Source organism: Neofelis nebulosa, chromosome 16 (genome assembly GCF_028018385.1).
Source record: "Neofelis nebulosa isolate mNeoNeb1 chromosome 16, mNeoNeb1.pri, whole genome shotgun sequence".
NCBI lineage: Eukaryota > Metazoa > Chordata > Mammalia > Carnivora > Felidae > Neofelis > Neofelis nebulosa.
This window is the reverse complement of record NC_080797.1, coordinates 59832868-59860867: the sequence shown is the minus strand read 5'-3', so window position 1 is coordinate 59860867 and position 28000 is coordinate 59832868. Positions and strand designations below refer to the sequence as shown.

The window sequence follows — 28000 nt, the reverse complement described above, 5'->3', positions numbered from 1 at the left end:
AGAAAGTTTACCAGACTGTTAACTGTGATTCTGAACGGTAGAAGCATGGATGATATTTTAAATTCCCCTTAGATTGTTGTGTAGTTTTTGAATTTTCTACAATGACACGTGTTTTATACTTAATCAGTTATTAAAAACAAAAGAAAAAGCAATCTTTGAAATTCAGGGCATATTTGCTTTTCATTGAATTTTGTCTTCAGTGGACATAGCCAGTGACGTTTTTGGTTTATATTAATTGTCTTTATCTTCACATTGCTTACAAATAATACTGGAACATGGGGCACCTGGGTGTCTCAGTTGGTTAAGCGCCCGACTTCAGCTCAGGTCATGATCTCACAGTTTGTGGGCTTGAGCCCCACATCAGGCTCACTGCTGTCAGCACAGAGCTGGTTTCTGATCCTCTGTCCTCCCTCACCTCCCTCCATACCTCCCCCTCATGTGCATGTGCTTGCTCTCTCTCTCAGAAATAAATGAATACTAAAAACAAATAATACTGGAACAAAAGTTTGTATGTAAAAGGAGTGTTGGGTGTTTTTGTTTTTGCTTTTCTTTACTAGTAGCTCTGAACTGAATTTGTGTTAACTAATTAATTTTAGAGTTCATTAAAAAAAATTTTTTTTTTTCCAGAAACAGCATTTAAATTTAAAGCCCTAAAGAAGGTTGCACAGTTAGCAGTTATAAATAGCCTGGAAAAAGTAAGTTATGACCTCCTTGACATTAAAGTTTTGTTAAATTTTGGTTGTAAATGTTGCTGTCTTTACTATTTTGAGTCAGAAGTCATGACTTCAGTGGTAGTTTCACGTTAATATTTAGGAGGAATGCGTTGCAGTATTCTTATGAAGGAAATAAGAGTTTGTAATATAATTGAGGTTGTAGGACATTTTATTTACTGTACCATGAAAATATCCCCGCTTTCATATAAAAACATATGTTTTGTTATTTGTAGGCATTTTGGAACTGGGTAGAAAATTATCCAGATGAATTTACAAAGCTGTACCAGATTCCGCAGACTGATATGGCTGGTAAGGATAAGAGTGACTTATGTTTTAAACTCTTACTTATGAGGTAAAAACCTACCACTTTCAAGGTCATTTTTGTTAAGGTGCTTTTATATCTTGTCCCCTGATATCAAATAGGAAATAGTATTTTTCTCTTATATTTCAAAATGACCTTCAATCCTTTTCCTTTCCTTTGAGCAAATAGTAAAAGAGGTTTGGAATGAAGCCCTAATCTCTAATTAGAGTTGTGGATAGAATATTTGATGGCTCTTCTTTATAGAGAAAGCCCTTTTTTGGTGCGCTGAAGCTTTATTTTGTATTTAGGGAGATGTGTATAAAGTGGTAACATCCTTCCCTAGAATTCTTGAGACACAGCTGTGAGGCAGAGAATACAGACTCCTGGAGAGCTTTGATGATTCCTTTTGGGAAGCCGTCCAGTCTTTGTTTCTTGCGTACATCGCACTTTGCGTAAGGCCCTGCGCATTGAGACTAAACACAAGTTTGGCCATTTGACCTTTTCTAGGGTGGATCAAGATAGCTCTTTTAATACAGACAATGTAATATTTCTTGTCTGCTTCCCTGAATGAATTTAATTGTTTACGTGAAATTCCAAGTTTATCTTTTAAAAATGTGGCATTTGGGTTTTTGGTTAGTGCTGGCTTTTAATTTAATGCCAGGGATTTTCTTCTCATCTAGTAATATCGTTGAATTGTATTTCCCCATAGAGTGTGCAGAAAAACTGTTTGACTTGGTGGATGGTTTTGCCGAAAGCACCAAGCGTAAAGCAGCGGTTTGGCCACTGCAAATCATTCTCCTTATCTTGTGTCCAGAAATAATTCAGGATATCTCCAAGGATGTGGTTGATGAAAACAACATGAATAAGGTGAGCAGGGCAAAATCATTTCTATTAAGTCCAGATGTCAACTAGCTTATTTTAACTAAGGTGTATGTATCGCTTTGGGCTTAGCATTCTGTAAGCACCGTATTTCAGGGGACCGTTTCTAATTATGATCATTTTAGGTCTCTTTGTTCACTGGCCTTGACAGAGACATACTCATACCTAAATTTATTTGGAGGGAAGATAAATGATACCACTCAATTAAAAATTTAAAACAGTTCTTCAGTGGGGTGCCTGGGTGGCTAAGTTGGTTAAACTTCTGACTGTGGCTCAGGTCATGATCTCACAGTCTGTGAGTTTGAGCCTAGCATCAGGCTCTGTGCTGACAGCTCCCTGTCTCTCTGCCTCTCACCCGCTCCCTTTCTCTCTCTCTCTCTCTGACCCTTACCCGCTCACACTTTGTCTCTCTCTCTCTCTCTCTTTCTCAAAAGTAAATAAACATGAAAAAAATAAAAAAATAAAATAAAACAGTTCTTTAGTTCCTTTTTTTTTTTTACCAGAGAAGACTGATACTTCTGTCAGTGTTAAACATAGTTTTTCTAATAATCATTGCACGGGTTGCCCTGTTAGAGTTCATCGGTTTTGTGTTGTGTTATTTGCATATGCTTAGGTGTGTACCTACTTGGTGCTAATGAAATTGTCTAATAATTCATTTTAGATATTTTCAAACAGTTTTCATAGCATTTTACGAGGAAGGTAGGATGCCACATATGCCATCTATAGTGAAATTGGTACTATAAGAACTGCTAATTTTAAGGGGCTCTTGTAATTTTTAAAAAATAGAGCAGGGTGTTAATCGTATTTTATTTGTTTTGGCAGTACATTTTTTGTTTTTTGCCACTTTGGGAGAAATACTCTTAGCTGAGTAAACATAAAATGGGCTCCCACATGACTTGCCTGTGGATGTAGATGTTCAGAATCAGCTGAATGATTCAATACTTTGTAGAAATACCAGGTAGGGAACTTATGCATTAGGTGGCTAAATAAGCGAACTTCGGTAATCCTTTAGTCTTTGATGCTGTGGTACTCCACTTAGGTCTGTGTCCTCAGTTTTCCATCGGGAGGACACCATTTTTCATGCTAGGTTGTTTTGGAGCATGTCCGAAGAGTAGTTTTGGGGGATTTCTGTTTATTGGGAAAATAGAGGTAAAAAGCTACTATAAATTCAGTACTACTTTTAAGTGAATTTATATTTGAATAATCACAGCTACATCTTTGCAGATGTTTGCTTTATTTGTGTATCTTACATGACTTTTTCATTTTCCATTGAATTGTTTGTTCTTTATTGATTTGTAAGGTGTTTTTTTTATTTTGTGAGAGAGAGAGAGAGAGAGAGAGAGAGAGGGCTCAAATGAGCGAGGGTCAGTGTGAGAGAGAGAGAGAGAGAAAGCAGGGCTCACCAGAAAGCAGGGCTTGTGTTCACCTGAAGCAGGGCTCGATCTCACCTGATGTGGGACTCGAACTCACAAACCATGAGATCATGACCTGAGCCAAAGTCAGATACTTAATGACTGAGCCACCCAGGCACCCTGTAAGTTGTATGTTGTCTGTACACTTTTACTTAATTTCTCTTTTTAAACTTCGTTTATGGTTTTTTGTTTGTTTCATTTGGTTTTTGCTGTTTAGGTATTTAAAATTTGTCTGTAGTCATCTCTGTCTTTTTGTCTCTTAGCTTTTTTGGTCAGACTGCTCCTACCCAAGATTTTACTTATTCATTTTATTGAGATAAAATTCACATACCATAAATATACTCTTTTAAAGCCTACAATTCAGTAGTTTTTAGCATATACAAAAACTTGTGCAACCATCACCACTAATACCAGAACATTTCTATCATCCCAGAAAGAAGCCTTATACCTGTTAGCAATCACTTCTTATTCCTCTCTCACCCTAGCTTCTGGCGACCACAAGTCTGCTGTCACTATGGGATTTGCCTATTCTGGACATTTCATACAAATGGAATCATGTAATATGTGGCTTTTGTATCTGGAACATCTGAGATTTTTGAAATTGGCTTTTATATATTTCTTAGTACGTTTCTAGGTTAAAAAGTTTAGATTTTTAAAATCTTTCTGGATTAAAAAAATGTATTATTTATTTATTTATTTATTTAATGTATTCTCTTTCCTGGGCATATTAGTTATGAGCTAACCAGTGTTAATGGTTGGTTGATACGTATCCTTCCATTCATATCTACTTGCTCGTAAAAACATTCAAATGAAAATACACGTACATGCATAGACTGGTGATTATATTTTAAAATGAAATCACACACACACACACACACACACACATATATATATATATATATATTTTTTTTTTTTTTTTTTTTTTCCTTTACTCTCTACAGCCAGTGTGGGGCTTGAACTCATGTCCCTGAGACCAAGAGTCACATGCTCCACTGCCTGAGCCAGTCAGGAGCCCCAAAATGAAATCATTTTATACACATTCTGCAGCTTGCTTTATTTACCTTAGAGTGTATCTTGGCTCTTCCTCAGAATAGTTGATAGAGATCTAACACATTCCTTTAAGTGTTGGATAATATTCTGTTACACTGATGAGCCTCATTTACTCAACCATTTGACGGTGAATGGATGGATTCTTAGATTTTTTTCAGGTTTTTGACTTTACATTTAATCCTTAAGTAAATATCTTTGTTCATATATTTTTGTTAACTGATGCTTTTAGTTCTGTAGACTAGAATTCCAAAACTGGGATTTTGTGTCACGGACATTTGAATTTAAAATTTTTAATAGATATTTTTAGATTTACATTTCCCAATATTTATACCATGTCACATTTTCAACAATATGAATTAGAATGCCTGTTTTTCTGCATCCTCACCTGGACTACTTGTTTTTCAGTCTTTAATGAGGTAAAAAAGAGCATCTCATTTTATTCATTGCATTAGTGAGGTTCAGGATCATTTCTGTTTCTAGGTCATTTGCATGTTTTCTTTTGCATGTCTGTTGATTCCCCCCCCCCTTTTTTTTTTTTACTAGTCTCTTATTAGTTTATGAGACTGTCTATTAGTCTCTTACTGAATGATACCACATTTGATTTAGAAGAATGTTTTATTGTTCTAAATTGTTAGTTTTTTTGGAGATTTAAAAAAATTTAATTGTGGTTAGAAAATGGTGGTACGTATTTGCTTTAAAAGTGTCCTGTGGTCATCAGAGTAGAATGTATATCATTTTTTAGGGTACAGAATTTAATGTAAATGTCTAAAACTGCACTTACAACTGATCTGTAGTTCTCGAGAACTGCTGTAGGGGCTTGAAAGTCCCCTGTGAATATGCTGGGGGAAATGCTTAGTTTAGCTGTCTGAGCTCCCCTAGCCCTCAAGTAGCAGTATGCTCAGCAGAACTCCTCCTAATCGTTGGTAATCACGCCTAGGTCTTTATTATAAAGCAAGCAAAGAATAAACAACAGACTGGATTGGGCTTTTATTTACACATTGTTGACTGCAAACTATATGCAAAGTGGTTCTGTTTTTCAGTTTATAATTTTTGTTATTACTATTTTATTGTTTTTTTACTGTATTAGGGAAGGTAGTATAATGGCTCGCCACAATAGAACTTTCTTATACTTATAAAGCGCTAATGAGCTGCTGATCTGAATAGCTCTGTGGGACGGCCCTCCTTTTTGTGGTTTCTTAGGACCTTGCACAGCAAAGACTGCCATCTTTAAAACATAGCTTCTATGGAAGTTGCTTCTATTCTGCTAGCCAGAAGGGAAAACATGGGAAATCATCCTGAGGATTTTGATGGACCAGGCCTGGAAACATCACACTTTCATTCACATTCCATTGGGTAGAACTCAGTCACATGGCCATATTTAACTGCAAGAGAGCCTGAGAAATACATTTATATCCCCAGGAACCAAGGAATGAAAGAATTAGGGAAGACAGAGGGAGTCAAGGATGGCTTAGACTGCTGTCTCCCTAGAATTCCCAGTTATCTCTTTATGGGTGAAGAGCTGCATTTAAAGCGTACCTGTCCACTAGGAGAATAATGTGGCTATATGTGCTGCGAGAAGGAGTGTGGAACCTTAGTTGAGCTTGAAATAAGAATAGAACTTAGAAAAGAGAAAGAGATACAGAGTTGTTCAGGCCAGGGTGATCAAGAAAATGGATTGTGTACAAATGTTAAAGGTATGTTCAGAAAAGTTGCTTAGCCTTGAAGATGGAAAATTCATGCAGGCAGTGATAAGAAATGAGGATGAAAGGCAGATGTGAATAATCTGGAAGATACTGTGAGCCAGTTTGGGTTTAAACTTTATTCTTTAGGCAATGAGGAAAAGTCCAAAGTTTAGGGTTAAAGGTGAGATATGCAAAGTAGTGTTTTTGGTTGATAAAAGGAAAGTCTAAAGTGGGAGCTAGGTCAAAATAAATAGGAGTTTAGCTTTTAAAAATTTTATTTATATTCTGGTAAAATAACCCAAAATTTATCCTTTTAACTGTCTTTAAGTGTGCAATTAAATGGCATCAAGTACACTCACAGTGTTTTGCAAACATCACCATTATCTATTCGTGAACTTTTTATGGTCCTCTTAGATTCTGTATGTTAAACAATAACTCCTCATCCCCTCCTCCTCATTAGTCCCTGGTAACCTCTATTCTACTTTTGGTCTCTTGGAATTGCCTATTTTAGGTACCTCATATAAGTGGAATCATACAATATTTGTCCTTTTATGTCTGACCTATGTCATTTAACATAATGTTTTGTAGCACTATCAGAATTTCATTAGTTATTATGGCTGAGTAAATACTCGTGTGTGTGTGTGTGTGTGTGTGTGTGTGTGTGTGTGTGTGTGTATGTATACCACATTTTGCTTATATCCTAGAAATTTCTTGTGTGCAGTGGTATTTCATTGTGATTTTGATTTGCATTTTCTTAAGTTTTTAAAAAAAGTTTATGTAAGTAATCTCTACATTCAATGTGGGGCTTGAACTCCTGACCCCAAGGTTAATAGTTGGATGCTCTTCTGACTGAAGCAGCCAGGCCCCCTGATTTTCATCTTTCTAATGGACTAACCATGTTGAGCATCTTTTCATAAGCTTATTGGCCATTTGTATTTCTTTGGAGAACGTGTCTATTAAAGTTCTTTGCCCATTTTTAAATTGAACTGTTTATTTTTTGTTGTTGAGCTGTTGGAGTTGTTTACATGTTGTAATCCCCCATTCAGGTCATGATCTATGGTTTATGAGTTTGAGCCCTGCATCGGGCTCTGCACTGACAGCACAGAGCCTACTTGGGATTCGGTCTTTCCCTCTCTCTGGCCCTTCCCTGCTTGCACTCTCTCTCTCTCTTTCTCAAAATAAATAAACTTAAAAGCAAACAGTAGCGTTCTCACTTTTAATTCTGAGTTTTGGTAATTTAGGTCTTCAGTCTTTTTTCTTAATCAGTCTAGATAAAGGTCTCTCAAATTTCTTGAACCATTCAAAGAACCAACATTAAAAAAAAAAAGATTATTTCTTTAGAGAGGGGGAGAGAGAGAGAGCAGGGGAGGGGCAGAGAGAGAGAGGAGAGAGAGAATTGAACTCACAAACCATGAGATCATGACCTGAGCTGAAATCAGGAGTCTGATGTTTAACTGAGCCACCCAGATGCCCTGAGAGCTTTCTTCTTTTTAATGTGAGCATTTCCAACTATAAATTTTCCTCTTAGCGCTGCTTCCACTGCATCCCATTTTTGGTGTGTTGTGTTTTCACTTTGATCTGTTTCAAGACGTTTTCTAATTTGTGTTTTTTTTCCTTGACCATTGGTGTTTAATTTTCATATATCTGTGAACTTTCCAGTTTTCTTTCTGCTGTGGATTTCTAGTTTCATTGTGATCAGAAAAAAATATTTCATATGATTTCAATCTCTTTAAATTTGTTAAAACCTTTCTTGTAGCCTAACATATGGTCTATCGAGGATATTGTTCATGTGAACTGGAGAAGAATATATATTCTGCTGTTTGATCAGTTTAGCTTTTGACATGTTATATTTGAGAATTCATGTAAGTGGAGATGTGAGGTTTTCATTTAGGAGAAAAGCAGAGGGAGAAATGTGTTGATGAGCTGCAAAGAGGGCTTGAGATCACAAGAATGGACAACTTTTTGTGAGGAACAGAATGTAGAGCAATATTGGTATATCCTTAGAAGGTTGAAGGTTGAATATTGTCTGGAGTTTCAGAAAAGGATCGACAGTTTGGCATGGACCATGACTAAGGTAGTATAATATTTAGAAATATTTTGAAAGAGAATATGATCAGCTGAATTCAGGGTGAGAAGTCAACTACCATGTTTGGGAAGGACTGTTTCTTAAGTCCTTTAATAATTCAACCAAGAGGGGCACCTGAGTGGCTCAGTCGCTTGAGCGTCCGACTTCGGCTCAGGTCATGATCTCACGGTTTGTGGGTTCGAGCCCCGCGTCAGGCTCTGTGCTGACTGCTTGCTCAGAGCCTGGAGCCTGCTTCAGAGTCTGTCTCCTTCTCACTCTCCCCCTCCCCTGCTCACGCTTTGTCTCACTCTTTCTCAAAAATAAATAAATGTAAAAGAAAAAATTTTTTTAAATAATACAACCAAGAAAGTGAAGAACAGATTCTGATTCTGGGGATTTGAGAAACATGTCAGTGATGACAACTACCTAAATTTTGAAATAAAAAATTGGAAATATCAAGTATGTGGTTTTAGAATATGATTTTTAGAGGCTGATCGTTGGCTATTTTATGAGACAAATCTGAAATGTTAGAAACTTGGCATATTGTCTCGTTTCTGTATTTGAATTCTGTAGAAGTTGTTTCTGGACAGCCTACGGAAAGCACTTGCCGGCCATGGAGGAAGCAGGCAGCTGACGGAGAGTGCTGCAATAGCCTGTGTCAAACTGTGCAAAGCAAGTACTTACATCAACTGGGAAGACAACTCTGTCATTTTCCTCCTAGTCCAGTCCATGGTGGTTGATCTTAAGGTAATTTGCTTTTTACTTCTCAACTACAAACTTTAAGAATACCTAAGGAAAGGGGCACCTGGGTGGCGCAGTCGGTTGAGCGTCCGACTTCAGCCAGGTCACGATCTCGCGGTCCGTGAGTTCGAGCCCCGCGTCAGGCTCTGGGCTGATGGCTCGGAGCCTGGAGCCTGTTTCCGATTCTGTGTCTCCCTCTCTCTCTGCCCCTCCCCCGTTCATGCTCTGTCTCTCTCTGTCCCAAAAATAAAAAACGTTGAAAAAAAAAAAAAAAAAAGAATACCTAAGGAAAAATAAACTTCCAATATTAGTATTATTATGCTAGATAGTTGTCAGAGATCATCTCTAACACCGAAGTTCTGAATCTTCTTTGATGATACCTTCGGAGGACCTGCTTTTGTTGTTTTTGGGTTACTCAGACTAAATAAAGTGGCTTAGAATTTGACGAAAACACAGAATTAGCCAGTTTTCTTAAGTTATCATAAACATTCAGACTTGGTTTTACAATAACGTAGAAATGAGGGCCTGAAAGGAACCAAACATGGTACAGCAAACATTTTATCACCAATGAACCACAACGTTAGTGTTTTCTACTTCTTCTGGCAACTGAATGTTATTGCCCTCTGCGTGGATGCTGTGTTGATACTATTAAATACTAGTAAAAAAAAAAAAAAATACTGCATGACTGTTTAAAGGCTTTTGTTTTCTCTCGGGATTTTTATAGAACCTGCTTTTTAATCCAAGTAAGCCATTCTCAAGAGGCAGTCAGCCCGCAGATGTGGATCTGATGATTGACTGCCTTGTCTCTTGCTTTCGTATAAGCCCTCACAACAACCAACACTTTAAGGTGAGAACATTGGTTTTTATCCAGTTATGCTTACTGATGCTATTGATCCTTTCTTTATAAATATGAAAAGACTATGAAGATGAATTGGTATTTCTCAATATTTTACATTAATATTAATTTTAAGACCTTAAGAATTTATTCTGCTTTTTAAAAACTTTTTTTCTGTTTCTTTTAGTCTCATTTGTGCTACAGGATATTTTTCTCTTAGAAATAATATATGATTTTTTTTCTTTTCCCCTGTAGATCTGCCTGGCTCAGAATTCCCCTTCTACATTTCACTATGTGCTGGTAAATTCACTCCATCGAATCATCACCAATGTAAGTCCAAAAGGTATTGCTAAATTACTTAAAATTTTTTTCTTCCTTTATTTCTTTACAAGAAAGACATTCTTGGTTTACAAAAGGTTTCGAACTTAGATATATGGTATAGGAAGATTTCTCACAGGTGATTATATCTAGTAATTGATATACAGTTGTATTTTTCATATTTAGTTTCATATTCAATTTGGCCTTCCTTTATTGAGGAAGGTGGAGTTAATAGGATCCTTTGGAAAGATTAAACCTGAAATATTTTATTTGCATCAAAAGCCCTTGAGAACAGTACCACTGAGAATATAATTGAACATTTTCATCCCCAAACTGTTTTTTTTTTTTTTAGTTTATTTATTTCCTTAGATATGTTGGGGGGTGGGGCAGAGAGAGAGCTGGGAGAGAATCCCAAGCAGGCTCCGCCCTGCCAGCGCAGAACCCAATGCTGGGCCCCAACCCACGAACCATGAGATCATGACCTGAGCCGAAACCAAGAGCTTGACGCTCAACCGACTGAGCCCCCCAGGTGCCCCACATCCCCAAACTCTTTACATATTATTTTAATATCTCTAGCCTTTCCCCAGCATTTGATATGTTCTGACTTGTCACCTTAACATTTAAGTTAAAAGCAGTAACTAACAATATGTTGTAGGCCAGTATGGTACATTTAGAATGGTGAGATCATATTTGATTGTACTTTTTAGTCTTCCTTAAATATGTGAAATACTAACACACTTAAGTAGAGGTATTGACATGATACAAAAGCATATCAGACAAAATAAGCAAGTTCATTAAGAGATACTTGTGAAACTTTGGACTCTGATGTGGGTACATTAAGTAGAAGGATGATGAAACCTTATCAGATTTGGACCATGAAGTTAAAAAATGCTGTTTTTCTGATTATGAAAATAATATTTTGAAGGTTCTCAAGTGTTATTTACCATAGCTCTACTTTTATCCATTTATGGATATTCATAGTTATGTGTAAATTGGCCACATTTTTTCTCCCTCAAAAAGAACGTTAATCACTGATAACTTAGGTATGTTTGTCCTCTTTATAGGCAAATTCCACTTTAAGAGTGTATCGCTGTTGAATTAAGAGTACCTCCCGACATTTATTTGCCTTGGATGCGTTGAGCTAAATGAAATTCTGCCCACTTTCTTTGCTTTTATCCATCCCTGCAGGGCAAGAATAACTGTCAATAGAGCTGACTAGTGACACGTTTCATTTTCTCCATGGGCGCTAGCATTCTGGGCAGGGCAATTCCTTGCTGTGCAGGACTATCTTGTGCAAGGCCAGACACCTAGTATCCCTCATCCTCATTTCATTAAATACCGTTGGGCCTCTAACCTCCTCCCACCCCCAGAAATTGTGGGCGACTGAAACGCCTTGAGGGAATGATATGTTCCTCACTTGAGTATCATTGGATTAAATGATAGGCGTAAATAACGTGAAATGCTATTTATCCCCGAAGGGAAACTTTAATGAATCTGATTGCAGATAAGGTATGTTTGTATTAAAAACTTACAAAATTTTTACTTTACTTTTGCCAGGGTAATGAGCAAGACATTGTATCCTTAATGTTTACTTTCAGGGTCATTTAAGAAAAAAAGAGATGACTTCCCCCCCCTCAGGTTTATGTGTAATTCAGAATTAAAATATTATTATTTTTCTCCTTTGACTTATAATACTAAACACACTCCATTTATTAGAGTGGATGGTTTTACATAAATGCTTACAACTTGATTTAATAAACCCAAGTGTATACTTTTTTGATTCTTTGTGGCTAGTTACTTTAATTGTGAAATATTTTTGTCTACAATCGAATACATAGAGCACTTTCAAGCATGGACTTGGCACTGCTGTAAGTGGCTGGGCTGCTCCTTTGTGGGTTTAAAGCATGCCTGGAGTGGTACTTCGTGCATGCCTCCATGTACACGGTGAAGTGGTCGTGCGTCCTTCTGTGCTCTGCCGGGTACTGCATGTGTGAGGGCGCGGTGTGTCTGTATTGGAGGTCACGTCCGTACGAAATGAAAAACCTGTATCGACTAACTCGACCTTTAACGAGTAACCTGCCAAAAGTGTAAATTTGAGTCTATAAAGTATCTTCTAAAGGTATACTTTAGACAATGGGTACTTTATCTTATTATAGGATGTTTGATAAATTGTTTCTTGTTAGGGTTGGTGTTTTTGTTTTTGTTTTTTCTCCTTCCTGTGGTTTGAGGCTAATAGATACTGAATCTGAAGTACTTTCTGACTGAAAAGGACTATTTGTAAAGGAAATATGCAAATTTATGGAATTGACTATTACAGAGTCTCACTGAAGACAGTTATGGAAATAACTTTGTCTTGAAATCACATGAAGTTTTTCTGAGATATTTGGACTCCTAATCTTAAATTTATTCATAGTATAAAATTTCCTTTTCAATGATTCTTGGTTCAATACACCTCATAAGTTCCTGCCTTCCATGGTTCTTTAGCCAAATTCACAGATTTTGTTTCTTATTATCACATTCTCGAGTAAGATAAAAGTTTTACTGATACGTTTTTGAGGGTTATGTAGAAGTGGTAATGGTTTGCAGTTGGTTTTTTTTTTTTTTTTTCCCTTCTGTGAAACATACTCATACTCCGTTCACAAGTACAGTGTTTAGGTCTAAGATCTTCTACTGTTTCTTCTTAAGAAATCTGCAAGCCTGTTCACTATTTGAATTTTATCATACCGTAAACATTTGTCAGCTTCAAATATGGTACTTCTAGTACGGTCACTTTTTTATTATGGCATGCTGTAAGAGATGAATTACAGTTATAAGATCTGTGTCACGTACTTAATCCTTACTGGCTTCCTTTGGGTCAAGTTAGGTATGTTGTTATAATTGGGAAACTAAAGAAATAGTAATACACATATCTGACCCAGATATCTTAGCCATCAGCGGAACATGCTGTGGCTAGTATGGTACTTAGCATTCACTCTGTTTTGTCCCTTATGGCAGTTTGTTGTAGTTTCCTTATGGGTAGCTCCCGTACTGAGAATGACAGGACCTCTTCCTACCGAGAGGCTGGATAAGTTGTTCTCTCCAACACATTTGAAAATTTATTTAAGCAACCTCTTGAAGAATTGTCATAGTTTGCTCATACTATGTACTTGTAAAAGTATTGCCATTTGTTTGGCAATAAACGTAGTGTTTTTGAGAAAAAAAAAGAACGTCTACTTTCGTCGACTAGTTTCAGAACGGACGCATTTAGTAACTGTGTAAAACACTGTAATTTTTACCAACCACATGATGTCTAATTTTTAGTGCGTATTTCATTTGGAAGTGTATCTTCAACTTTTATATTAAAATGAACGAATTTTTATATTATGAAAGGCACTAAATCATGAGTTAAAAGCACATTATTTTATAAGATGCACCTGGTACCATGGTACAATCTCAACAGCTATTAAGTAATGTAGTGGTTTGGATCAGGTGTTACATGGGATGCATTTCTCTTTAGTTAGTTTCTGACAGGATATTATGGGGTCAGGAGAGTTAGCAGGACCTTTATCTCATTGCATTTTGTGATTATTCAGCCTTTGTCTCTTTAAGCCGATTAATACAAGCTGTGTAAATTAGCAAATAAATGGAGATCAAGCTGTATTGATTGCTTGGGCAAGTCAAATGACTGAATTGACCAGAATTTAAAGAATCCATTATATAACCAAACTAAAATTTGATCATTTGTTAGGTAGGAGTACTTTCCAAGGAGAGTAGTATTTCTTCCCTCACAGCTTTGGGGTCCCTTCCTAAATAGAGTTCAGTATTCAAGTTGTGTGTCGTAAGTTGATTGTATAATTTACTACCTAGTAAATAGAGTTTCGTAACCCATAGGTGTAGGTTAAAGTGATATAACTTGATGCTGCTGCCTAAAATACTCTGACGATTATGGGTGAAGAAATTAAAAGTTGAGAATTTAACGAGCTTAGTTTTGAGTGAGAAGGAACCTGGGATTAGGATATGAAGCTCTTAAATCCTCCGCCTGTGTTAATTCAGTCATTCTGAATTCACATTCACGTGTCTCCTCTGCAGTGGGAGTGTCATAAACCGGATGCCTGTGTAATAACCTATGTGTTAAGTGGTCCCGTATAGCTTGCATAATCTCCATATATAGTGAACATTCATTTTTGTCCTGACCAATAGACTTTATAGTTTTATTCATTTTAGTAATACAGTAATTTTTTTTTTTTTTTAAGTTTGTTTATTTGAGAGAGAGGGCATGCACAGGAGGGGCAGAGAGGGCGGGGGAGGAGAGAGAATCCCAAGCAGGCTCCACGCTGTCAGTACAAGGAGCTGGATGTGGGGCTCAAACTCACGAACCTGTGAGATCATGACCTGAGCTGCAATCAAGAGTCGGATGCTTAACTGACTGAGCCACGCAGGCATCCCCATAATATAGTAATTAATTTTAAAGTTACATTAGACACTATTCAAATAAAATAGTCACTAGAAGCTAGAATCAGAGCTAAATGGGCGAAACTGACAGAGATATTTACATAAAATAATTACATCTAAGCAATATTTAGCTATGAGCAGTTTGTCCTTGTGGAAATCATTAGTCTTTTCATGTATTATACCATCATTGCATATCAATTTAAGGTTATAGGTTTACTAATAGCTTTATCTCATTTACTAATTTTATGTTGTACCAATCACTGTTGTTTGTAGGCATTTAAGTGATGGTTTGCCGCATAGTCCTTCAACATTGTGTTGAACCACTAATCTTTCTTAAAACTTTGATAATAGCATTCTTATGTGGGAAAATATATACTATAAATGCATATGTTTCTGAAATGTGTAAAAGTTAAACTTAAAAAAAAAAAGAAAAAGATTGGCTACAGAATTAGCTTACAGATTCATTGGCTTATCAGTGAGAAAAGATAGTCTCATATGCCCATGCACATGAAGTGGCAGTTTGTCTCATGTTCATTATTATATTTTAAAATACATGTATGGTTCGGTGTTTGAATTAAAGATCTTATTTGAAGACTTTGGAAATCATGGTGTGTGTTTGCATGGTCCTAGAAAATTTTTCACGGAAGGCTAAAACCTAAGACTACAGTGTTAACCAGAGCATGTAACTCATGCAAATTTATACTTTTCTTCTCTTATGGTCTCTGTTTTTCTCTAGTCTGCGTTGGATTGGTGGCCTAAGATCGATGCTGTATATTGTCACTCAGTCGAGCTTCGAAACATGTTTGGTGAAACGCTTCATAAAGCAGTGCAGGGTTGTGGAGCACACCCAGCAATACGAATGGCACCGGTAAGAGGAATCGTGAATTTTGAATTCCCCCTTCTTCCTATTGCGTTTTCAGTGTCTCTATCCTATTCCTGTTTTTTTGATTATTTTAGAAAATCAAATGAGTCCTTCCTTTTCTGTAAGTATCTTGGTATGTTGCATCCTGCAGTATTGTTGCAATGCTAGCTAATGGTGTTTGTTTTTCACGATTTCAGTGAGTCGAACTTGTTTTTCTTAGAGAAATTTTCCCACAAAATGCTGTTAAAAATCTTAATTTCTTTTTCTTTCGTTCTCCTTTTTTTTTTTTTTCCCCTTACTTTCTTTGTGCTGTAACTTTTCCTTATGAATCAAAATATTTTGGTTTGCTCTTCATCTTTGGGGATGAGTAGGGAAGCTGACTCCTGGGTTAGAGTGAATGTTTCTACACCGTTTTTGCCCACTGGATGCTGGACACTGCACATAGGAGATTAGAAATAAAATGAAACATTTTTATCTAAAATAAAATATTTCATATTTCAGCAAATGTGCTATCATTCAGCAAATGATAGGCACTTTGATATTGAAGTTCATGTTTAAACTTAGTAAAAAGGGTCTTTTCAAATGAGGTATTCTAACAGATTAGTATTCTTAAATGGAATTTTAAAACTCATATGGAACCAATTGAAACAGACAGTTTCAGGATCATAGAAGTTACAGGATCATAGAAGTCATTTCTTGGTATTTATGTATAGCAAGAGTATTCTACACGGCAACTCTTGACATTGATTGGTGGTGCTTTGTCTTCTGCTTCTTATTTTCTATTCTTATTGGCTGCTGTCGCTCACATGATCAGATGCCAACCAGTCACTGTTTTGCATGGCAGTGGGCTTCTGTGGCTGTAAGTATGATCCGTTGTAACTACCTCAGAAGAGTCCTTGGTTTCTTTGACTTTTCTGTGTATAGTTACTGTTATAGTCACATCATGTCATTTCAAATGAAAACATAGCATGTTTTTACCTATTGGAAAAACATTTTTTGGTAAAAATTGGTAAAAAATTTTTTCTTGTAAGTTAGCCATTTCACACTTATAATTTAAATAGCTTTCTCCTCTTTTCCCAAGTTTCCTTAGTCAATAAAATATTTTGGTTCAATACAATTGTAGTTCACTCTTATCCAGTTGTCAGTAGTTGTTTCTGAGGCTTATTTATCTCAGATGTTCAAATAGAGAAGTTTGCTATACTGAATACTTCAGGATTATTTAGTCTAAAAAATTATAGCCAAAGAACATGGAAATTATGTTTTATTCAATAAAATAAATAAAACACAAACTATTTTTAGTTGACTTTTTGTGATGCCAAGTACTTAATTTTTTAAAAAATTGAAAATTTCTTTTTTTTTTTTTTTTTTTAATTTTTTTTTTCAACGTTTTTTATTTATTTTTTGGGACAGAGAGAGACAGAGCATGAACGGGGGAGGGTCAGAGAGAGGGAGACACAGAATCGGAAACAGGCTCCAGGCTCCGAGCCATCAGCCCAGAGCCTGACGCGGGGCTCGAACTCACGGACCGCGAGATCGTGACCTGGCTGAAGTCGGACGCTTAACCGACTGCGCCACCCAGGCGCCCCAAAAAATTGAAAATTTCAATCTAAGTTAATTGGAGGTAAACATAAATAATAGCTACTTAAATGTTAAATAACTAGACATCGTTTTACAAGTTGTCTTGGAAAACGACTTAAAATAATTGTTTAACCATTCATTCTAGATATCCTATAGTAAATAGAACTTTGACTTTTTAAAATTTCTAATTCTTCGGGCAGAAAGTTAATGGCCTTCAATAGTAGAAACTGGTAGAAAGTTAATAGTCACTTCCACTTTAACTTCAGTATCCACTTTACCAGCCATCTGCAATTTCACTTCCTGTGCATGAGGACTGAAAGAAAGTGAAACGAAATTAGTCCTTTGAACAAAGACAAAATTTGACTGGTAGTCTGAAAATGTTCCCTACATTTAGAAGTTATTTTACATCTTAGCCTTACTTATTAACTGATTCCAGGAGCAACATACTGTAGTACTGAAAGTTCATAAAAGCCACAGCTAGACTTCTTTCGGTCCAAGGACACCTATGATAAGAATTGAGTTTTTATTTCCTATTATTCTCTGAAAGTGTCAGTATACATTTGATTTGTGAAATCATTCTTCAGCTGTTTACTTTCATATAATTATATATGAAATTTTGTGTGTATGTATGTGTATGAATATGTACTATATGTGTATATGAAGTTATACATAGTGGCTGAAGGAGGGTTTTCTGCCTGATATTCTTACCGGGAAAATTAATTAACAAATTTAATCTGAAATAATTTTTTAGAATAATAAAATTTTACTATTGAGATGTTCTTTAAGGTGAATCTTTTCCCTTTTAAACCTGGTGCCGTGAACAGTCAGACAGTAAATGTGGAAATTCTGAGCTCTCCCACAAGCTGCCGGGCATAGTGTTAACACCAGGGAAGTGTGATGAGCTAAAAAGACAAGGCACTTACCCTCACAGAGATGCCAGTCTTGTAGCTCTTGCTTGAGCACTTCTTCTTTTTTTTTTTTTTTAACGTTTATTTATTTTTGAGACAGAGAGAGACAGAGCATGAACAGGGGAGGAGCAGAGAGAGAGGGAGACACAGAATCTGAAACGGGCTCCAGGCTCTGAGCTGTCAGCACAGAGCCTGACGCAGGGCTCGAACTCACAGACCGAGAGATCATGACCTGAGCCGAAGTCGGACGCTTAACCGACCAAGCCACCCAGGCGCCCCGCTTGAGCACTTCTAGTAAAGAGCTCACCACAGGTGGCCCTCAAGCCTGAAACATAGGAAATTTGTAATAAGTGGTTTAAATGTGTGACATCAGGGTTTCTCAACCTTGGCACTGTTGGCATTTTTAAATGTTGAGGAGACGGTTGTAGGGGACTATCCTGTGTTCTGTAGAATGTTCAGCAGCATTTCTAGCCTCTACCACTACATGCCAGTAACACCACCCCGCTGGCTGCTGGTCTTGAAAAGCAAAAATGTCTCCAGACATTTCCAGTTATCCCTCGGGAGACAAAACTGCCCCCAGTTGAAAACCGCTGTGTTAACATGATATGTTCAGTGCGTTGTCCTCATTTGCATTGCCCCAGATGTTGTGTCTGCTTCTTCCATAGGACAGCACTGCAGATATTTCAGTAAAATTATCTTGAACTCCTGAGGTTTCTTTTTTTAAATATGATTTTAGAATTGGGAGGGGTTTAATTATTTCAGCTTTCTTTAAAAGCTTGTGGGGCGTGTGTGTGTGTGTTTGTGTGTGCACGTGAGCATGTGTGCTGTTTGATCTGTTTTTACTGCTGAGGAAACTGAGGCACATAAAATGTTTAGTGAATGACAGATAGTCATGATTAGTGAATAATTGCCATTCTTTCCAATGCCTGTCCAGTTCTTTAGCTGTCTTACCTCATTAGTGCATTAGTTTGATCAAAGCAGGAGCTCCATCTGGCTTGTCCAGCACTGGGTTCCTGGCCCCCCAGAATGCTATCTGGCACGTAGTAGGCATTTAGTGCATATGTGTTGAATGAGTGAAGTAATTTCTTTCCTGATTTGCTTTTAAACCTCTCCTCTTCTGCTTCTCTTCTGGAAAGGATTCAAGCTAACATTTTTTTTTTCCAATTAAAATGACATATGAAGATCCGCTTTTAGTGTTGCAGATGTGGTATAATTGAAGAATACCATTAACCTGCTGTGTCTGCATATCGTGTTTCTACTAATAATATAGTCTAAGATTACATTGTTTTCTTAGATTGAGCTCTTCATCACTTAAACTCTTTAGCCTTAACATACACACAATGGGCCATAGTTTCTCCATTTTATACTTTGGTAATATTTTTAAAAGTTTGAAATATTTTTCTTAGCACTAATCATTGACTGTTTTAAAACTCGGGCAGCCTATTAATGATAGCTGTATGAGTTTTCACAAATATGTGTGATTACTGCACATTTTGCTTCTAAAGGAGATATGCTCTTACATGCCTGTAATTTAGTCATAGTCTGAAATAAGGTGACAAATGGTTTGGGCCCTTAATAGACAGCTGCATATTCTGATTAATGAATTTATTCCTGGGCGCGATTGCTTCTCTTCTTTGGCCAAAGTGCGTGTACTATGTTGGATTCTTACTAATATCTGCAGGATGGAAGGTCAATAAATTAATGGATGGATAATTTTTTTTTTGTTGTTTACATTTCTGGTTAAAAATGTATTTCTTCTTTTAGCATGCTGTTCCGCCTTTTATAGAACCCCCTAATGTCCATTAATTAAAAGGTATTTGAATTGAAAACTTTATTTAACCTTTTCAAGTCAGTGCTGGAACAGAATTTATATGCTGATTCCTGAGATGAAGAGATGATATAATTAAACTATTATTTACTGTTAGAAAATGATTACCGAGCAAAAGATAATTATTAAATCTGTTAATTGTTCTCTGATCTGTGTTCCTGTGCACTTGGTTGTGTCAGGGAAGAACAGTTGCACTTAGTTACATCTTAGTAAATATTTGTTCCATGAGAGTTGATCACCTTGATCTAAGGTGTTAGCATGACTTAGAATGAAAGAATAAAGTTTAATGGGAGCAAACGGTAAAAACAGAATTGATTAAATGCATTTGGTAAGATATTTGCTGTGGGAATATAAATATGCAAGCAAACAGTATTTCTGAGTTTTGCTATTTCCTTTCTATATTGATATTCTTGAGCATTGATGTGGATGTTAGGTAGTAGTTCTTCCCCTTTGAGGACCAGAACCCTTCAGTGTCCTCAGGCATACTAACAAATGCGTCTTACACTTAGACGTGGAGAATTGTGGCTGTGTGTTACAGATGTGCATCTCTGCTTTTTACCTTTGAAGGACAGCCTATTTACTTGGACATTTTTATTATGTGTTCATAGCTGCTGAATATCCTGTTATCTGTATATTTGCGATTTTTCCTAAGAAGCCATACAGGTACCCAACAGGCATATGAAAACATGCTCAACGTCACTAAACATCAAGGAAGTGCAAATCAGAACCACAATGACATATCACCTCACACTAGTCAGACTGATTAGAAAAAAGACAAGAAATGACAGGTGTTGGCAAGGATGTGGAGAAAAGGGAACCCTTGTTCATTGTTGGTCACGATGTAAATTGGTTCAGCCTATGGAAAATGGTATGGAGGTTTTTCAGAAAATTAAAAATAGAGATATTATACAGTCCAGTATCTCCACTCCTAGATATTTATTTGAAGAAAGCAAAACACTGATTTGAAAAGACATGCACTGCTATGTTTGTAGTAACATTATTTGCCATAGCAAGATATGGAAGCAACCTAAGTGTCCATTGATAGATGAGTGGGTAAGAAGATGTAGTTGTGTGTATACACACACACACACACACACACACACACACTCTGGAATATTATTCAGCCATAAAAAAAGAATGAAATGTTGCCATTTGCAACAACATGGATGGACCTAGGGGGTATTATGCTAAGTGAAATAAGTCAGAGAAAGACAAATATCATATGATTTTAGTTGTATGTGGAATCTAAAAAACAAAACAGACTGATAGGTACAGAGAACAAACTGATGGTTGGCAGATGGGACGGCAGTGGAGTGATCAACGAAACAAGTGAAGGGGATTAAGAGATACTTTCAGTTATAAAATAAGTAAGACTTGCTGGAATACACAGCATAAGGAATATAATCAATAATATTGTAACCACTTTCTATGGTGGCAGATGGTAACTAGACTTACTGTGGTGACCATTTTGTAATGTATATAAATATTAAATCACTATGTTATACACCTAAAACTAGACATATTTTTAAACTAAAAGTATTAATAAATAAAGGCATATGTGTCAAAACTAGATATTTTATGTCCTTTTAAAGAAAAGGGGGAAATGATTTATAACAATAGAAAGAGGTGGTTTTGTATCCAGAATATAATTGTTGAATTTTTCATTGAGTAACATGCATAATTACGGTATCAGCACAGCATCTACCGCAGTATCTCTGTAATTGAAGCACATTTTTCATGATTTATCTTTGTCAAAGGCTTCTTTCTTTGTTTTATCAATGTTCTTCAGGCAAAATACATGCATTCTGTAACTCAAGAGAGATGGAATGCCATTGAAGGAAAAAGCAGAACTTACCATTGAACTATTAAGTACAGAGACCGACCATATAGCATATTTCATCAATTCTAAGAAGCACTTTAGTTTTTAACTTCTCTGAAATTGGGAACACATCTTATTTGGTGTCTTAGAGTTGACAGTGGTTTTTCATTTCTTGTGGTACATTAATGATGCATCTTAGTTAAATTAATGTCATAGATTCTCTGAAATATTTGTGTGTATTTGTGTGGGATAAATGTTAAATGAATTGCTCAAAGGATGTATTTGTGAGAGCTATAGACTAAATATTTTATCCCTAATGTGTCTACAGTTTGGAAAATTGTTCTTCTACATAGGAGTCAACTTGATATTACAGTGTTTAGTATTTTAAGGAATTTTCATTTAAACTTTATTAAATACATTATATAAGAATAATATGAATGTTACAAAAATAGTTTCCATTTGTTTTTTATTTAAATTGAATTTTATTTTATTTTTATTTTTAAAATATAATTTATTGACAAATTGGTTTCCATACAACACCCAATGCTCATCCCAAGTGCCTTCCTCAATGCCCATCACCCACTTTCCCCTCTCTCTTACCCCCCCATAAACCCTCAGTTTGTTCTCAGAAATTTTATTTTATTTTAGAGAGAGTGAGAGAGCACGGGGGAGAGGGACAGAGGGCGAGAGAGCAAGAGAGCAAGAGAGAATCCTTCCAGAGGGCGAGAGAGGAAAAGAGAGAGAATCCTTAGCAGGCTTCTTGCTCAGCGCAGAACCCAATGTGGGGCTCGATCCTACAACCCTGGCTGGGATCATGACCTGAGCTGAAATCAAGAGTTGGTCACTTAACCAACTGAGCCACCCAGGCACTGTCCCAATTTTCATTTGTTTTTTAAGCTTAATAATATTAACCTTATACTTACTCAGATGTTTCTACTCTTAGCACACATACATCTGTGGTATAAAATGTCTGCTTTTTCAAAGCTTTTTAATAATAGATTTATTTTTAAAAAGTTAGATAGCTATTTTCGTTAACCTGATATCTGATTCTTACAAGGTGATGACATGTTTTTGTTTTTATTTGTAGAGTCTTACATTTAAAGAAAAAGTAACAAGCCTTAAATTTAAAGAAAAACCTACAGACCTGGAGACAAGAAGCTATAAGTATCTTCTCCTGTCCATGGTGAAACTCATTCATGCGGATCCAAAGCTCTTGCTTTGTGTAAGTATTTTATACGAGAGGTCTTGAAATTACTACAATAACTTAATTTGGTTTAAGTGAAATGCCAAGACCTTGGAGATCATTATTAGCTAAATAACACTCACTGACCCTTTCTGCTCATGCTTGAAACCTAAGACACCTGTAAGAAAACTAACTTAGAAGTTACATTTCTCTGATACCAATATAATTAGATCAGATTTCTTACCCTTTTCCTCAGTTTTCCTTGTCATTAAACTAGCATGTTTTTGTGAGATCTTCTTTCTTTACTCTGTTACCAGGTTTGTGTTATTTAGACATTATGCTGGGGTGGTGGTGGAGGTAATGAAGCAACCATAAATCCGAGTGCTTTCTCGTGGTCGTAGTTGGTTTTTAAGTATCCAGTTGCTGTTGCCAAACCCTTTAGGTTTTTTTATTTCCCTTTCTTCCTGTCATCAACCTATTATCACTGGCTTTGCCTGGAAATACTGTATTGGAAGGAGAAGGAGATGGGAATGGGTATGGTTAGCACTTAATTTTTACCCTAACTGCTTTTGCAGCCTCAGATGGCATTCCTGAGGGCAATACTGTGGCACACAGTAGTTGGGAACTAACAGGTAAATGAGTGATAGTTACGTGAAGTGGTTAAAAGCATGGGCTCTAGAGACAGACTAGTTATGTGATTTGGGTGACTTAACCTCTCTTAGTTTTCTCATAATGATAATAATAGTACCTATCTCAGATTGTTAAGCTTGAGATAGTACACTCATGCTTTTAGGAATAACGTTTAATAAATGCATAATAAGCACTAAATAAATGTTAACTATTATTATTATTATTATTATTAATAAAATGCAGTTGACATCAATATTAATGTTATTAATGCCCCAAGTATGACAGTTATGTATTGTGAAGGTCATAGGATAACATGTTTAAGCTTTGTTGAAGTTTCTCCAGTCTCTGGAGAGCAGCATCCAGAAAAATTTCTTGCTGTTTTGTTTAGCAGTAGGTTTTATAAGTGCTAAGGTGCTTTCAAATTACTACATATAGGAGTTCATAATTTGATATCCGTATTTTCAAGAGTTCTGTGAACCCCTTCAATGAAAAACAAGTGTAATGAGTGTTTTTCTCTGCAGAGAAATGAGAGGGGAGAGACACACACACAGAATTTCTAAAGGGATTAATAATGCCAAAGGAAGGCCTGTGATATTTTGAACTCTTTGAGAAGCCCATCCAAATTTGGGAGTCTAGTAGAATAAATTGTTAGAATTAGGCATGGAAAATTTCACAAAATCTTACCAGGGAGACAGTAAAAGTAATCAAATCCCCTTTCTCCTCATGTCTTTGTGTGTAGCACAAGTTATTTGTGGTAATATTTCATCACACATTTAATAGAGGACTATTAATGGCTATAATTCAGGGTAAAGAATGCACCAAAGTCACGAGTGCCGTCAGTGTTAAGTATTCCATTATTCAAAGAACAAGAATTTGGTCTTTTCCAAGATTGGAATTTAGTAAGCAGAGTCCATTTAAAATTGAAATTATTCTCTTTGCTGCCATCTAGTGGTTAGGCAACTTTTCTCAGCGTAACCAAAGGTAAGTTAAAGTAGATTCACTGTATACTTAATTGTTTTCTATTTAAATCTTAGTAAATAGGAGAAATGTAGGAGTAACTTAAGTGATGTCAGTCATGGTATTTTTAAAGTAACACAATTTAATATCTTTCATCTCTACCTTAATCCATATTACTCTCATGTTGTCTAGCCTCCTCTAATTGTCCAGCTAACATCCTCTCCTACCTCCCTCTAAACATTTCTTTGCACCAAAGGTCTGGTGATCTCTTTAAAAAGCAAATCTTATCATGCCTTTTGTCCAGCTTAAAATGTGTTAGTTGAAATTGCTCTTGGAATAAAGACCTTTTGGTCTCCAAAGAGACCTACAGGGGCATGCAGAGTCTGACTCCTACCTGCCCCTTCTGCCACATCTAGCATTATATTTTTCTTTCTTTTTTCTGTAGTCATGATGGTCTGTTCATTCCATCTTACCACATTCCTTCATACCTGCCCCTGCTGTTTCTTCTGCTTATGATACACTTCTCTTTCCTCTTTACAATAGTAATTCCTGCTAATTTTGAGCTGTGATCACTGCCCTAAGGAAGCCTCCATGAAATTGTGCCACATTTCTCTATCACGGTGCTCATAGCAGCTTGTAGCTTACTAGTTCTTATCTCATTTGCAGTTTTACAGTTGTTGGCCTGGTTATTTTATTGATGTTTGTTTTTCCCACCAGATTACATGTTCCAAGAGGGTAGGAAACACTTTTTAAAAAATATTTATTTATTTATTTTGAGAGAGAGAGTGTGCATGCATGCACAGGGGAGGGGAGAGAGAGAGAGAGAGAGAGACAGAGAGAGAGAGAGAGACAGAGAGAGAGACAGATTGACAGACACCCAAGCAGGCTCCATACTCAGTGCAGAGCCCAATGTGGGGCTCAGTCTCACAAACCATGAGATCATGACCTGAGCTGAAATCAAGAGTTGGATGCTCAACTGACTGAGCCACCCAGGTGCCCCAGAAAACACATCTTTTCAACTTGTTATGTCTTTGGTATTCAATAAATGTTACTGAGTTATTTGTGAACGAATACAAATTTTATAAAGTAGGCTAACAGTTGTGAATTATACTCCGGGATGAGGGCTTACCTTAATCATTATGGCGGGAAAGAATCTAGTTAGCAAAATAAAATAGGGACACAGGTTGTATTGGTCTCACTTAAATGAGCCATATGTTCGTGAAGTGTAAATAGATGCATCCAAGCTACAGGAAGCATTTTAGTCTCTTAAGGTAGACATGTGCATTTATGTACCCCGTGGATGTGCTTTGCTTAGTACCCAACGTTTTTCCACAATGAAGCAGACTCAGTGTGGGTATCTGGAGGTGTGGATTCCAGCCTTGGACGGCCTAGGGCGGTCCTTTCTACTAGACCGGACCTGTTCTTTGCCTTTGAGTGCAGTCATTTGTAAGATTAAAACCAGTAAGCTCCAAACCAGAGGTGTAGTATTTAGCCAGTGTAGTGTTGGTGAAAAAAATTACCTGCTCCTTATATATAAGGTATAATTTCTTAATTAAAAAGCTGATACTTAGTTTTTGTTTTCTTTTAATCAGAATTTTCTCTGGACATTATTCACATGAAGGAACAGTATAGATGTAGATTAAGCGACTCCTTAACAAAAGCAGTTATGACTTTTAAAAAATTCCCCAATTATTTTATCGAGATATTCACATACCATTAAATTCACTGTTTTAAAGTGTACAATTTACTGGTTTTAGTACTTTTACAAGATTCTGCAGCATTACCACTATCTAATTCTAGAACATTTCTAGAACATTGTCATAACCCTAAAAAGAAGCCTAGTGTACCCATCAGCATTCACTCTCCATTCCCTTTTCTCTCTGGCCCCTGTTAGGTGATAGATACATTTTTTTAAAATTGAAGCTTGCTTTTTTTTCCTTGCAGAATCCAAGGAAACAGGGGCCTGAAACCCAAGGCAGTACAGCGGAATTAATTACAGGGCTCGTCCAGCTGGTCCCTCAGTCACACATGCCAGAGATCGCACAGGAGGCAATGGAGGTAAGGGGAAATGAATTCTGGGCTCTTGAAGGAAAGCTTGTAAATGTATATGTTCTTCATGTTTCTTTGGTGTGTGGTTTCTATGATAGATGTCATTTCTGGACATCTGTCAGAGAGAGATGGCATTTCTAGAAGTGTGTTTGTGTCTGTGTGCTGTTTTATGAACTCTGGAGAAGGAAAAGGTTTAATTGCTGTATATCTCATGTAGCAAAAATGTTGTGCAAATTATGATGCTTAATTTAAACCCGCAAATTTTTCTAATTGCAGTTGACCTTTTGGAATTTTCTTAAAATATGTATTGAATTTTATTTTATTTTATTTTTTTTAAATTTTTTTTTTTTCAACATTTATTTATTTTTGGGACAGAGAGAGACAGAGCATGAACGGGGGAGGGGCAGAGAGAGAGGGAGACACAGAATCGGAAACAGGCTCCAGGCTCCGAGCCATCAGCCCAGAGCCTGACGCGGGGCTCGAACCCACGGACCGCGAGATCGTGACCTGGCTGAAGTCGGACGCCCAACCGACTGCGCCACCCAGGCGCCCCGTGTATTGAATTTTAAATTTTTTTTTTTCAACGTTTTTTATTTATTTTTGGACAGAGAGAGACAGAGCATGAACGGGGGAGGGGCAGAGAGAGAGGGAGACACAGAATCGGAAACAGGCTCCAGGCTCGGAGCCATCAGCCCAGAGCCCGACGCGGGGCTCGAACTCACGGACCGCGAGATCGTGACCTGGCTGAAGTCGGACGCTTAACCGACTGCGCCACCCAGGCGCCCCTAAATTTGCATCTAATTCACATACCATAAAGTTTACTATTTTAAAGTGTGCAATTCGTGTTTTTCAGTATATTCACAAGGTTGTGCAGCCATCACCACTAATCCTGAAACATTTTTGTTACTCCAAAATAAACCCTGCCACTCTGCATTCTCCTGTTACCCCAGTCACTGGCAACCACTAATCCCTTTCCTGTCTTCATAGATTTGCTTATTCTAGCCATTTCATATAAATAGACTCATGAAATATGCGGCTTTTTGAGTCTGGCTTCTTTCATTTAACATGTTTTCGAGGTTCCTCCATGGTATAGCCTGTGTCAGTACTTCATTCTTTTTTATTGCCAAATAATATTCCAGTGTGTACACATAGGGCCTTCTGTTTATTCATTAGCTGATCACATTTGGTATTGTTTGTGCTTTTTGGCTATTATGAATAATGCTGCTATGAACATTTGTGTAAAAGTTTTTTTGTGGATATATTGCCAGTGGAATTGGTGGGTCATATGGTAACTGTGTAACTTTTTGAGTGACCAAACTGTTTCCCAAAGCGACTGTATCCTTTTATATTCCCATTAGCAGTGTATGTGGGTCTTATTTCTACATCCTTGCCAATACTTGTTATTGTCTGTGTTTTGGATTATAGCCATCCTAGTGGGTGTGAACAGAGTTGACTTAAAAAAAATTGTTTTTATATTGATTGCTAAATATGGTTTTAATTTAAATCAATTTTATTGAGGTGTAATTTACATGTAATAAAATCATACAAGATTTAGAATATTTCTAGTTACCCTGGAAAGTTCTCATGTGTCTTATGATCCCACTCCCTGTGCCAAAGACCACTGGTCTGATTTCTGTCATAGATCAGTTTTGCCAGTTGTGGAAGTTCATCGCAATGAAATCTTAGACTATATATTCCTTTTTGTCTGGCCTCTTTGACTCCCAAGTGTTTGAGATTTGTTCATGATATTACATGTGTT

At 36.7% G+C, this 28000-nt stretch overlaps 1 protein-coding gene across 10 annotated transcripts in view; it reads left to right on the top strand.

Moving 5' to 3' along the window:
- The window catches only part of NF1 (neurofibromin 1), a 252664-nt gene that overhangs the window by 73181 nt on the left and 151483 nt on the right, over positions 1-28000 (top strand). For 7 of the 10 annotated variants that reach the window (XM_058703847.1, XM_058703852.1, XM_058703856.1 and 4 more), the window contains exons 6-15: positions 628-695; positions 947-1022; positions 1724-1881; positions 8676-8849; positions 9568-9690; positions 9934-10008; positions 11835-11864; positions 15164-15295; positions 22510-22644; positions 26137-26250. In XM_058703847.1, the coding sequence (XP_058559830.1) occupies positions 628-695; positions 947-1022; positions 1724-1881; positions 8676-8849; positions 9568-9690; positions 9934-10008; positions 11835-11864; positions 15164-15295; positions 22510-22644; positions 26137-26250 (1085 nt within the window). The remainder of the gene's footprint in view (positions 1-627; positions 696-946; positions 1023-1723; positions 1882-8675; positions 8850-9567; positions 9691-9933; positions 10009-11834; positions 11865-15163; positions 15296-22509; positions 22645-26136; positions 26251-28000) is intronic. The other 3 variants (XM_058703848.1, XM_058703855.1, XM_058703854.1) reach the window with 1 other exon arrangement.